At 32.2% G+C, this 13,643-nt stretch overlaps 2 protein-coding genes across 2 annotated transcripts in view; one reads left to right on the top strand and one right to left on the bottom strand.

Annotated features, from left to right (window-relative positions):
* Window positions 1-5,536, top strand: part of LOC140041134 (adhesion G-protein coupled receptor G7-like) — a 29,067-nt gene extending 23,531 nt beyond the window's left edge. Inside the window, exons 13-17 of the mRNA XM_072087551.1 lie at window positions 2,862-3,029; window positions 3,184-3,293; window positions 3,513-3,778; window positions 3,901-3,970; window positions 4,217-5,536. Of these exons, the coding sequence (XP_071943652.1) occupies window positions 2,862-3,029; window positions 3,184-3,293; window positions 3,513-3,778; window positions 3,901-3,970; window positions 4,217-4,658 (1,056 nt within the window). The 3' untranslated portion in view covers window positions 4,659-5,536. The remainder of the gene's footprint in view (window positions 1-2,861; window positions 3,030-3,183; window positions 3,294-3,512; window positions 3,779-3,900; window positions 3,971-4,216) is intronic.
* LOC140040484 (small ribosomal subunit protein eS26) overlaps window positions 1-9,104 on the bottom strand; it is a 375,295-nt gene extending 366,191 nt beyond the window's left edge. Inside the window, exon 1 of the mRNA XM_072086468.1 lies at window positions 9,101-9,104. Within this exon, the coding sequence (XP_071942569.1) occupies window positions 9,101-9,102 (2 nt within the window). The 5' untranslated portion in view covers window positions 9,103-9,104. The remainder of the gene's footprint in view (window positions 1-9,100) is intronic.
* Window positions 9,105-13,643: the final 4,539 nt, after the last annotated feature.

The raw sequence follows: 13,643 nt of genomic DNA, 5'->3' as shown, positions 1-13,643 counted from the left end.
TCTTTATTGTCTTTCTTTCTTGTTCTTTTTCACATACATAAAATCAAACTAAAGACAAAAGACCAAAAAAAAAAGCTTTCGCTTATCGAGTTTTGGCCTTTTAAAATAAACAAAACTTAAACTAGAACGTATATCATTTCTGAAAAAGAAAAATCTGAAGAAAATTAATTACATAAATGAAAATTAATAACTCACTGGCATTATCAATATGAATATGAAATAAGTAATAGAAGAGTATTATACACATTTTTTGTTTGTTTTTTAAATAGAAAAAACTAGAAAAAAAAACTAAGCATCATATAAGGTTATTAAATGTTCTTTGACTTTGATGGCAAATTGTGTTCTAAATGAAATTGACTTAATATTTACTGGGAGTTTATTCCAGAGTTTAGGACCTTGGTATGTTATATTGGTTTGAGATAGAGTCGTACGGCAAAAGGGGATCGAGAGATTAAACGGGTCATTAAATCGGGTGTTAAATGGATGGTTTACATAGTTAAAGTATAGTATAATATGATGAGGTAATCTAGAATAAAATAAATCGGAAATAAATTTAAGCACATGCAACTCATACAATTTAAACACATCTAAAATCATAGACCTATTAAGATCAATAATTAGAGTATACTGTATATTTTAATGGAATTTTATAAACAATGTTCTCCCGATATAGAAATCGAGTTTGAAAAATTAAGTGAAGTACCGAATTACTGATGTACTATATAAGATGTAAAATCTACTAAATACAAAAAAATTTAAATAATATTGTCCTTTTCTATCCAATTGACAAAATAAAATCTTTGATTGCTCTTGGTCTATGTTTTTAATGGCTTAACTTATCACTACTAGATGAGTGTTTATTTTATGTAGGGCCTATAATTTTCTTACACAATTTTCTTGCACCATTTTTAGTCGCGTGGACGCGACTCTATAGTTCACTATGTCGGTCGGTCGGTCGGTCGGTCTGTCTGTCGGTCTGGTATCACTATGTGTTTTATCGCTTTCTGACCTTATCTTGATATCAGTTTAATTAGCTAAGTCAATTTTTCACAGTATATTCCTTATGGCCAGGAATCAATGTGGTTATGTTTTCACGGTGCGCAATAAAAAATTACGCGGTCTACGCAGGATTTAACGAAATCATGTTTGTAATCATATCTTCACAACCAATTAAATAAAATTTGGTACTCATAAATTTCAGGGCATAAATCATCATATAGCAATACAATTACGTGCGTAGCGCATCTGACGCATGCGTACGAGCGCTTACAATTTTCAAAATTTATTTTCGATGAAATAAGAGTACGTTTCAGGCAATTTTAAGCGTTTACAAAATTGCCATGAGTGCGCAGATTTTTGCGCGCGCACTGCGTGTTAAATGTTATTGCGCACTCCTTTTGCCCGATTTCTGTTTTTGGTTATCCGCACTTGGCGGATAACCCCTTGTTATTGTCACGATCTTTTTTTTTTTCTTTTTTTTTTTCTTTATTCTTCTTTCTTTCCCGGAATTTTGTTCGCAGCGTATCTCTAATTCTGGCCAACATAAGATTGTATAACTTTGTCATAAGATTGAACTGTAGATGTGCAAGAAACTTTTTTTTATGAATGTTGAGTCGCGCAGCGTAAGTTACGCGCGATTTTATGAATTTCAATGATTGATCATAGATTAAAAACTAGAAGTCATTTTGTATTGACACTTGGTGAAAATTTAAGTCATATCAAGCGCAAATTTTATATGGATTAAAAATGGCATGTTTTATAGAAAGTTACGCGCGCACGCGCGTTTAAAATTTCAAGATGCGAAAAATTAATTTCTAATCAACTTTCTACGCCTTTCATGTCATTTTGAGCACGTAGCACAAAAAACATATTTTTTTGCGTTATTTTTGTTTTTCCAGCCTTTTCTAGTAATTTTACCAATTTTTAAACAATTTTGACTTAATATCACGTCATATAACCACGTAGAATTTGACAATTTGCGCGCGTTTTTGATGAAAAAGTTCAAAAATTCGTCAAAATTATGCCTTTTTTTAAACAGTCATAAATTCTAAACTACGTGGTGAACTTTTTTTTAATTACATATTCTGGAAGTTGATGAGTTGTATTTACCGAATCATGCATTAATATGGCTAACCGGACATTGTGACGTCATCGTATGGCTACTCGAATATAAAATATAGGATTTTTGTCTCTTTCGTCATAGCGCACCACATTTAATAGAGCGCATCTCCACTTATCCGTTTTCCATTTTCCCCCATTTTTTTTTATTGTCTAGGTCAATCAAATATCTTTCGCATGATTTACCATTTTTAAAATGTTTATGACGTCATCATGTGAAAAAGCGTCAATAACTTTGGTCACTTATTTTCACCTATTCTGCACTGTATGTAGTACGTATACAGTATAGTGTATACTGTATATACTTAGACGTAACACAAAATAGAGAGCGCACTAACATTTTTTTCAATGGCTTAATCGTTTTTCTGCGCGCAATATTCTAACGTATGACGTGCACGTGGCGTTTGCGATGCGGATAACCTAACTCGTCCTTAGTGACGAGTTCAAATCTAGTCTTGACTTACTTTTCAACTCGAAATTACGTTATACGAGCACGTCAAAAGTGACAGGCTACGCACGTGTAAATTAAAAAAATATAATGTTTTTAAACATTTCAACATTTTTAAACATGTTCAGTAATTTCGGTCAGTTGGTAGGTTGGTCGGTCGGTCGGTAAACACCAATGAGCACGCGACTGCAGCCATCTATATGGCCTTGTTATTACCAATTTTAGTCTGGCAAATCTCTGCATCCCTGCTTCAGGATAACACTGTAAATATAATGTTTGCATTCTCCTTTTGTAGATAACTGAGGAAAACGATAACACTGAATGTGTGTTTTGGGATTTTGCATTGGAGAATGGTATTGGAGGGTGGTCAAGTGAGGGATGTGTTCTAATTAGTGGATCCCCTGATGGTAGAGATAGACAGTACTGTAATTGCGATCATCTCACTAATTTTGCTGTTCTTATGGTACAATAATTTAATTAATGTATATATAAAATGTTTATAGCTTTCTATTCTATTTTCTATTCTTATAAATAACATTTTATAAATAACAGAACATAGAACCGTGTTTGTTATGTTTTAAAGTTATCTTAAGAAAGCCAATTTACTGTCTTTATAGGATTTTTACCCTCAAGATGATGATCCAGTTCTTGAAATAATTACCAAAATAGGTTTAGCTCTATCAATCACAGGGCTTAGTCTCACATTGTTAACTTTCGCAACTAATAGGTAAGTATATGAGATATCCTTTGAAAAATAAATATTTATGTATTAAGCTAGACCCATGTCTACTTGTCATAGTAATCATCAAAATAATTACCAGCAGCTCTATATTATTTTTATTGATTTATCATTTTTATTAATAAACTTATTAATATGCCTATATTGTTGGATTTATAATGTTTACATTTTTTTTTCTAAATATGATTTTTGTACCATTCATTTTAGAAATTTAAGAAAACCTGAACCAAAGAAAATCCTGTGTAATTTATGTGCCTCATTGCTGTGTCTGTACATCGTGTTCCTTGCAGGAATTGACCAAAACAAGCGCAATGAATATGGGTGTACTGCTGTGGGGGCGATATTGCATTACTTTCTGCTTTCTTCAATTTTCTGGATGACCGTACAAGCTGTAATGATGTATTACCTGTTTGTGAAAGTGTTGAATTCCCATGTTTCCAATTTTCTTTTTAAATCCATTCTTTTTGGATGGGGTGAGTTTAAATATTTACTTTCAATCAGGTAAATAAACTTGCTATATCATTCACAAAACATACAGTAAGAAATAGTCACAGTAGTGTGTTTTGAGTCTTGAAATAAAAATGGTCTCTTACAGGTACACCAGCTGTTATTGTTTTGGCCACAATCTTTGTGGATGTTGATGAATATGTAGATGAAAATAACCAGTAAGTAATGCACCATAATTTTACAAAAATACAGTAATATTATATAATTTATTATTAGTCAAATTTAAAAAATGGTTCCGAAATGTTGATCAAAAGTAAAAAAATGTAAATTATGACAAAATGAATCATATTGCGGCAAACATGTTTATAAATAACTAATTTTGCTAAATCAAGTGTTGGAATTGATTTGTTTGTATTGAACTTATTTTTGCTCAAAGTATATAAATGGATTATCTCTCTTCCCAGTTGTTTTTTGGCCTTGAGTCGAATGTATGTAAGTGTTGCTGTTCCTGTGGCTATTGCACTGCTGTTCAACGCAATGGTGTTTATTCTGGTGATGCATAGCTTGTTCCAACATGGAAAGTTTCAAAGGCAAAAGAAAAATGATGGAATCCGGATGCTGCAAAATGCAATTAGTATCACCTTGGTAATGGGCTTAACATGGCTTTTTGGGTTCTTTGCGATTGGAGAGGCTTCCAGAATCAACAACTTATTATTCTGTATCTTTAACACCCTTCAGGGCTTTCTCATTTTTGTGATGTATTGTGTTAGAAATAAAGAAGTTAGAAATTACTGGAAAGGTATTTTTATAAACATAACTACTGGGACAAGTGAGATTCCTTCCACTTCTCAGGGTAGCCTAGAACTTGGCAGTATCCCGTCAAGTAGCCAAGCCAGACATGCTTAGACTAGTGTCAGGTGAGTATATTGAGAAATAATGAAATTTCTCACTCATTTAGAACTAATCTAATGAATGTGGTGAGTGAGTTTTATCCATCAGTGGTCTGTACTGTACAATTGGTATTTCTTGCTCACTTCCTGCGCCCTCACTCCCTGAGAAAAACAAAACAAAATGCCCTCTTGAATTGCTTATATTAGGTTAGCTTATATTCAATGTATGGTACCACAGTACCAATTGATAGATCCCATGTGCATATTGACTTTAACATTTTCTGTCTGATCAGTGTAGATTTTAAACCATATGAGCATCAAACAATGGCCACACCAAATGTTAGTGTGTTGAATCAACAATATATATGATCAGAATCAAAGGAACCATTAGACATAAGTTCATTTATTGTTTTAGGCCCTTAATTGTTTTTTTTAATTCATTTTATAAATAATGTTGACTTTTACAGTTTTGATTGAATATAATTATGAAATATTATTAGTTTAGGCATGGAGACATAACTTATTTCAGCAGAAAGTATACAGGATTTCGTTGGTGATTGAGGTTGTTTATTTTGATATTTGTTGATTAAGGGGCCTACTTATTTTATGTACCCAGAAAATGTATACTTATGAAATAGATTGAGTGTTTACTATGTACCCACATATAATACTATATGATACACAGATGTATAATACACAGATGAATTAACAATTTTTTTTTAATGTAGTACAGTATTTCATTTTGTTATGTGAATACAAAATAATAACAAATTTGTTGATTAAAGGAGCCACTTCTTTTATTTACCCAGAGAATGTATTCTTATGTAATAGATTGTGTGTTTACTATGTACCACCCACACATAATACTAATGATACACAGATGTATAATATGATACACAGTTGAATAAACAATTTTTTTTTAAATGTAGTACAGTATTTCATTTTTTTATTTGAGTACAAAATAATAACAAATATAAGATACATTTGACAGACTTGAATTCAAAGACAAATGCAATGCTATCCATTTTCTATTTGACTCGAGTCCCTCGATATCTGAATGGTCGCTGGGTTTACAAAGAGCTGAAAGATAGCCAAGTTACTAAATCAAGAAAATGTAACAATTATTTGCCAAATGTTTGAATAGACACTTTTATCTAAACTAGGCGTTATATAACCCATAATGTAAGGATTGGTTCCATTAAGGGCCAATGTTCCATCAATTTGAAAAAATGCATTAAACACTAAAATATAAATTATTTTTAGAATGTGCAATAATTGCGCTCCTATAATGATTGTCCAGCCATTCCTTTTATGTTTGATGTATGTGTCAATAAGTAATTCATTAATTGCGCTCCTATGCTATAAAGGAATATCTTTACCTAACAATGATAATGGTGAGGAAGTTCGCATTGCGCAGCTGGCAGATGACACTGTACTCTTTGTGGGAAATGAAAAAAGTATAGAGATTGGTTTAAACATTGTTAATAAGTTTGGTAAAGTGTCTGGTATGACTTTAAATAAAAAAAAAACCAACGCTATATGGATTGGCAAAAATGTAAACAAAATTCAAAAACCATGCAGTCTAAATTGGGTTAATGAACCAATTAAGATTTTGGGTATTTATGTGGGATATAATGAGAACAAATGCAGTGAATTAAATTGGGATAGTAAGGTGGCAAACTTAGAAATGCTACTCAATAGATGGAAAGGAAGAAACCTAACCTGTTTTGGCAAAGTTACCATTTTAAAAAGTTTAGCTTTGTCTAAACTAACATACAATGCATGTATAATTGATGTACCAGATGATGTTATTTTTAAAATAAATAAATTGATATATAACTTTTTATGGAATGGAAAAACAGAAAAAATAAAAAGAAAAACTTTAATCGGTAGGATGATTAAAGGGGGCATAGGTATGCCTGATTTCGCATTACACATAAACTCTCTGAAAATGATATGGGCAAGAAAATTACTGTGTAGAAAACACGTAAGATGGAAAATCTTACCACTATACTATTTTAATAAATTTGGAACCGAACAACTAATTTTAAGTATGTCAAATATCAATTTTCAAAATAACATGGGCTTAGATACTATACCATCTTTTTATTATAATGTTCTAAAGTGTTGTGTTGAATTTAATAATATGAATAATGAAGGTACAATTAACGAGTATGAAGAAGTGATAAAGCAAAACTTATGGGGTAACAATGATATTAAATATAGAAACAAACCACTATTCTTTAAGAACTGGATAGATGCAGGTTTTAATCAAATTGGAGATATAATTATTTTCAATCGTCTAATGAAACCTATAGAAATAATTAAACAATTACGTATTAAGAAAAACTGGATAGCTGAATATGTTTCTCTAACCAGAGCTATTCCAAAAGAGTGGTTAAGTATAATTAAACATAATATGCCAAATATGAACCAATATATGAATGTGAATCTGGAATACAATATCAACAATATAATTAAGATGACAACAAAAGATGTTTATTCTAACTTTGTTAATAATGTTTTTATTCCCCCGAAAAGCATACTTAAATGGAATAACATATTTAATGAAGATATCAAGTGGTGTGATGTCTGGAAAAGAAAAGTGAAAAACGAAAAAATTAAGAAATTTGCCCAATTGAATTACAAATTACTAAATAGAGTTGTACCTACAAATCTAAAACTGTATAACTGGAAACTGAAAAATAATAACATATGTAACAATTGTGGAGTCATTGAAGACGAAAAACATATGTTTTATTACTGTAGACGTAATCAAATACTATGGGAAAAAATTGACAATATATTTAAAAAGCTAAATAACAGCAGTAGCTCGTTCAAAGAACTCCTGTTAGGAAGTAAATGTCAATTAAAAAACCAATTGTATTCAATAGCTGTGTACGTCATATACATAATTAAAATTAAAACTGAACTTAAAAAACCTGTATGCCAGAATCCCTGGATTCAGTTTAAATATATTTTAAAAGATATGAATACACTAGGCATGTTGTAACTTATAAGTGGCATCCATTTTTGTATTTTAAGATGTACAGTTTTTGTATGCATATAATCAAACCACTATATGTATAAAGGTTAAAAGAGTAAAAATCAGAAAATAACGAAAAAAGTAGAAAACAGAAATTTAATGTATGAAAATGAAATGTGAACGAAATTTGTATGAAAGAATGAATAAAGGTGGTGGTTAACCACAAAAGAGAAAAAAAAAAATTGCGCTCCTATAATGATTGTCCAGCCATTCCTTTTATTTTTTATGTATGTGTCAATAAGTAATTCATTAATTGCGCTCCTATAATGATTGTCAAGCCATTCCTTTTATGTTTGGTGTATGTGTCAATAAGTAATTCATTAATTGCGCTCCTACAATGATTGTCCAGCCATTCCTTTTATGTTTGATGTATGTGTCAATAAGTAATTCATCAATTGCGCTCCTATAATGATTGTCCAGCCATTCCTTTTATGTTTGATGTATGTGTCAATAAGTAATTCATTAATTGCGCTCCTATAATGATTGTCCAGCCATTCCTTTTATTTTTATGTATGTGTCAATAAGTAATTCATTAATTGCGCTCCTATAATGATTGTCCAGCCATTCCTTTTATGTTTGGTGTATGTGTCAATAAGTAATTCATTAATTGCGCTCCTATAATGATTGTCCAGCCATTCCTATTATGTTTGATGTATGTGTCAATAAGTAATTCCTCAATTGCGCTCCTATAATGATTGTCCAGCCATTCCTTTTATGTTTGATGTATGTGTCAATAAGTAATTCATCAATTGCGCTCCTATAATGATTGTCCAGCCATTCCTTTTATGTTTGATGTATGTGTCAATAAGTAATTCATCAATTGCGCTCCTATAATGATTGTCCAGCCATTCCAGGGCCGTAGCCAGGATCTGTCAAGGGGGGGTTCGCACACTAAGTATTTGGGTCACCCCACCCCCATACCTACCCCCTCCCCCCTCCCTGGGGTGGGGCCTGAAGCGAAACAAATTTTGTTAAATGACACCCCTAGATGGCCGGAAAAGACACTCTCATGCATCATGCTACCAATGAGCAAAACGATCATACTTGGACTCGTGGACTTTTTAAACGATAACATTTGTTGCCGTATGTTAGATGCGCGTGCTCTGTGCGGAACCGCCGATTGTTTGATCATTTACTCGATATTTTGTTTTGCGTTCAAGTTCAATGCGAACGTACGTCTAGGAGAAGCCCCGAAAAAAGCACACTGGGTGAAGGCAAATGCAATTCTTATTATAGCTCTATCTATAATATTTATTTACAGCAATTTGTTGAGGAAATTAAATATGCCAATGTAGATAGGTGATATTGATACATTTGAGTACGTATCGGCTGGTGGTCTAGAAAAAAATAATCGGATGCCATAATGCGAACTACAGTACATGATACCACAGATATTATAGTGTAAAATATTAATATTCACTATAATCCTCTATGATACATTATACTTCATAGCCACACATAAATACTGATGTATGTCGGAAGGCTATATACTTTATGCATGCTGCCTGACTGCCAGTGATCTAAACAATTGGTACGCAGTTGTCTGGCGGTGTCCTTTGTACGAATCGTTCGTCCCCCAGCTCGCTGTGAGACGCGTCAATATCATGTTACATGCAGGGACCAAACATTTATTTTTCAGGTTAAAATCGGCCATTCATTTGCAACTCTTTACAGACTATATCACTCGAAGTACGCTCATACAGGGAAGAAGGTACTGTATGAGTTATTCCGAACGAGTTTACGAATTTTTTAATTTACGAACAACTTTTTGTACTGTGGGGCACGTATTTGGACGATTTTCGGAGATGAGGGTGATGTATTGGGCATGTCGGGGATGGGGGTTCGCAGTCGGTTAAGGGGGGTTCGCTGTAAAGGGGGGGTTCGCCCGAACCATAAAAAACCCCCCTGGCTACGGGCCTGCATTCCTTTTATGTTTGGTGTATGTGTCAATAAGTAATTCATCAATTGCGCTCCTATAATGATTGTCCAGCCATTCTTTTTATGTTTGATGTATGTGTCAATAAGTAATTCATCAATTGCGCTCCTATAATGATTGTCCAGCCATTCCTTTTATGTTTGATGTATGTGTCAATAAGTAATTCATTAATTGCGCTCCTATAATGATTGTCCAGCCATTCCTTTTATGTTTGGTGTATGTGTCAATAAGTAATTCATCAATTGCGCTCCTATAATGATTGTCCAGCCATTCTTTTTATGTTTGATGTATGTGTCAATAAGTAATTCATCAATTGCGCTCCTATAATGATTGTCCAGCCATTCCTTTTATGTTTGGTGTATGTGTCAATAAGTAATTCATCAATTGCGCTCCTATAATGATTGTCCAGCCATTCCTTTTATGTTTGATGTATGTGTCAATAAGTAATTCATCAATTGCGCTCCTATAATGATTGTCCAGCCATTCCTTTTATGTTTTATGTATGTGTCAATAAGTAATTCATCAATTGCGCTCCTATAATGATTGTCCAGCCATTCCTTTTATATTTGATGTATGTGTCAATAAGTAATTCATTAATTGCGCTCCTATAATGATTGCCCAGCCATTCCTTTTATTTTTGATGTATGTGTCAATAAGTAATTCATCAATTGCGCTCCTATAATGATTGTCCAGCCATTCCTTTTATTTTTTATGTATGTGTCAATAAGTAATTCATCAATTGCGCTCCTATAATGATTGTCCAGCCATTCCTTTTATTTTTGATGTATGTGTCAATAAGTAATTCATCAATTGCGCTCCTATAATGATTGTCCAGCCATTCCTTTTATTTTTTATGTATGTGTCAATAAGTAATTCATCAATTGCGCTCCTATAATGATTGTCCAGCCATTCCTTTTATTTTTGATGTATGTGTCAATAAGTAATTCATCAATTGCGCTCCTATAATGATTGTCCAGCCATTCCTTTTATTTTTTATGTATGTGTCAATAAGTAATTCATCAATTGCGCTCCTATAATGATTGTCCAGCCATTCCTTTTATGTTTGATGTATGTGTCAATAAGTAATTCATCAATTGCGCTCCTATAATGATTGTCCAGCCATTCCTTTTATGTTTGGTGTATGTGTCAATAAGTAATTCATTAATTGCGCTCCTATAATGATTTTCCAGCCATTCCTTTTATGTTTGATGTATGTGTCAATAAGTAATTCATTAATTGCGCTCCTATAATGATTGTCCAGCCATTCCTTTTATGTTTGATGTATGTGTCAATAAGTAATTCATCAATTGCGCTCCTATAATGATTGTCCAGCCATTCCTTTTATGTTTGATGTATGTGTCAATAAGTAATTCATCAATTGCGCTCCTATAATGATTGTCCAGCCATTCCTTTTATGTTTGATGTATGTGTCAATAAGTAATTCTTCAATTGCGCTCCTATAATGATTGTCCAGCCATTCCTTTTATGTTTGATGTATGTGTCAATAAGTAATTCATCAATTGCGCTCCTATAATGATTGTCCAGCCATTCCTTTTATGTTTGATGTATGTGTCAATAAGTAATTCATTAATTGCGCTCCTATAATGATTGTCCAGCCATTCCTTTTATGTTTGATGTATGTGTCAATAAGTAATTCATCAATTGCGCTCCTATAATGATTGTCCAGCCATTCCTTTTATGTTTGATGTATGTGTCAATAAGTAATTCATCAATTGCGCTCCTATAATGATTGTCCAGCCATTCCTTTTATGTTTGATGTATGTGTCAATAAGTAATTCATCAATTGCGCTCCTATAATGATTGTCCAGCCATTCCTTTTATGTTTGATGTATGTGTCAATAAGTAATTCATCAATTGCGCTCCTATAATGATTGTCCAGCCATTTCTTTTATGTTTGATGTATGTGTCAATAAGTAATTCATTAATTGCACTCCTATAATGATTGTCCAGCCATTCCTTTTATGTTTGATGTATGTGTCAATAAGTAATTCATCAATTGCGCTCCTATAATGATTGTCCAGCCACTCCTTTTATGTTTGATGTATGTGCCAATAAGTAATTCATTAATTGCGCTCCTATAATGATTATCCAGCCATTCCTTTTATGTTTGGTGTATTTGTCAATAAGTAATTCATCAATTGCGCTCCTATAATGATTGTCCAGCCATTCCTTTTATGTTTGATGTATGTGTCAATAAGTAATTCATCAATTGCGCTCCTATAATGATTGTCCAGCCATTCCTTTTATGTTTGATGTATGTGTCAATAAGTAATTCATTAATTGCGCTCCTATAATGATTGTCCAGCCATTCCTTTTATTTTTGATGTATGTGTCAATAAGTAATTCATCAATTGCGCTCCTATAATGATTGTCCAGCCATTCCTTTTATGTTTGATGTATGTGTCAATAAGTAATTCATTAATTTTTATTTGTATTGAGTATTCTTTATTTTTCACACAAAAATCATAACAATAAATATTAAAAAAAGTAAAAGTACTATAAATTGTGAAAAACAGGATTACCACAAGCAAGCAAAGCTTTGATCTGTGACACCCTTAACTTAAAATATATGTATAACCCCGACTGCCCCCAGCCTAATGTTGCTTCGCTTGCAAAGTATTTCATTTTTATACGTCCCTCTCACTATTAAAAACGGATCCAAACTAATCATGTTTTGTTATATTCCATAGTATGTGATATTGTTACGGACAACATATTCCTTCCTTCCTTGTCTGTGAACATGAATCTAAGCACAGTTTGTTTATTCTTTTTAAATTCACATACTTTTTGACAAGTTGCTGTATCCGGTCTATCTATCTATCTATCTATCTATCTAACAAAATGGTACATAATATAATTCACTATTTAAATCTTTTGGTCACTCATTGATCATTGTGAGAACTTCCTGCTAAAACTATATATAGACACGACGACGACGAATTGTTCTAAAACCACAGAATATTTTCTTTAAAAAAACAAGATTGCTTCGTAGTAAACCCTTTTTGTAATGCATGCTTAATGTATTTAGTTTTTGTAATATTTCTAATTTCTGATTAAATTCCATCTTTATCATTGTCTCATTTGTAAAAGTAATTCAATAGAAACAGTTGATCATTTCTTGCTTGATTGTGTGTAAGTTTATCCTCCATATAATGAATTGAAAAGTAACTTATATACAATTAATGAATATTATTGGGACATTTTTGTTAATGGTTCAACAGAATTTAAGCATTACTTATTACTAGACGACATATATAACTTGTACCAAGATAAATCAATTTGCTCCATTTTTGACAATAAAAGTAAATCAATTTTAATTAAAGCTATGTCACATAGGACTGAAGTATTGAAAAACATTTCTACCCTGTAATATGATTTATTTTTTTTAGTCAGTAGAATTTGTGCTGCTTGATATTATGTAATTGTGAACCATTATTAACTTTTTGTACCTGTATATATATATATATATATATATATTGTAATAACTGTATGACCTTATTTTGTAAACATTTTGTATGGGTCAAACCTCCTGTTACGAGAGTGTTCCTCCGTTTTAAAGGAGAGTAACCAATAAATATTATTATCTACCATGGGTTGTAATGTATAGGCTTCAGCCTCGGGTATTTCATACATTTAATTATGCCTGATGCCTTGTGTACCCTAATTTGAATCTATCATGAACTGGTTCTTTTTTATTGTTCTTTTAACTTGCAGCATTGTTTAACGGGCTCTTTATTTAATTCAGTGCTTTTTAACAAGATTAAAAAATCAATTAAAGCATTGCTTAGGATAAGTGACTGTATACAGTATACTGTATGAATGTTTATGAGTGGAATGGTACAATAATGGCATAATGTAAGGATTGGCTTTAGCAATCGTTAAATAGTGCGTACTAGTGCCTGTCATGTGACCCACAATCGTCCAATCAAATGACAGGAATTTTAATTAATATTCAGGTGTTATATAATAGATACTGAATAATGTGAAGTTAATGTGTA

This window comes from Antedon mediterranea, chromosome 2 (assembly GCF_964355755.1).
Source record: "Antedon mediterranea chromosome 2, ecAntMedi1.1, whole genome shotgun sequence".
Taxonomy (NCBI): Eukaryota; Metazoa; Echinodermata; class Crinoidea; order Comatulida; family Antedonidae; genus Antedon; species Antedon mediterranea.
Note: the sequence above shows the minus strand (reverse complement) of the source record. Positions and strands in the feature narration are given on the sequence as shown.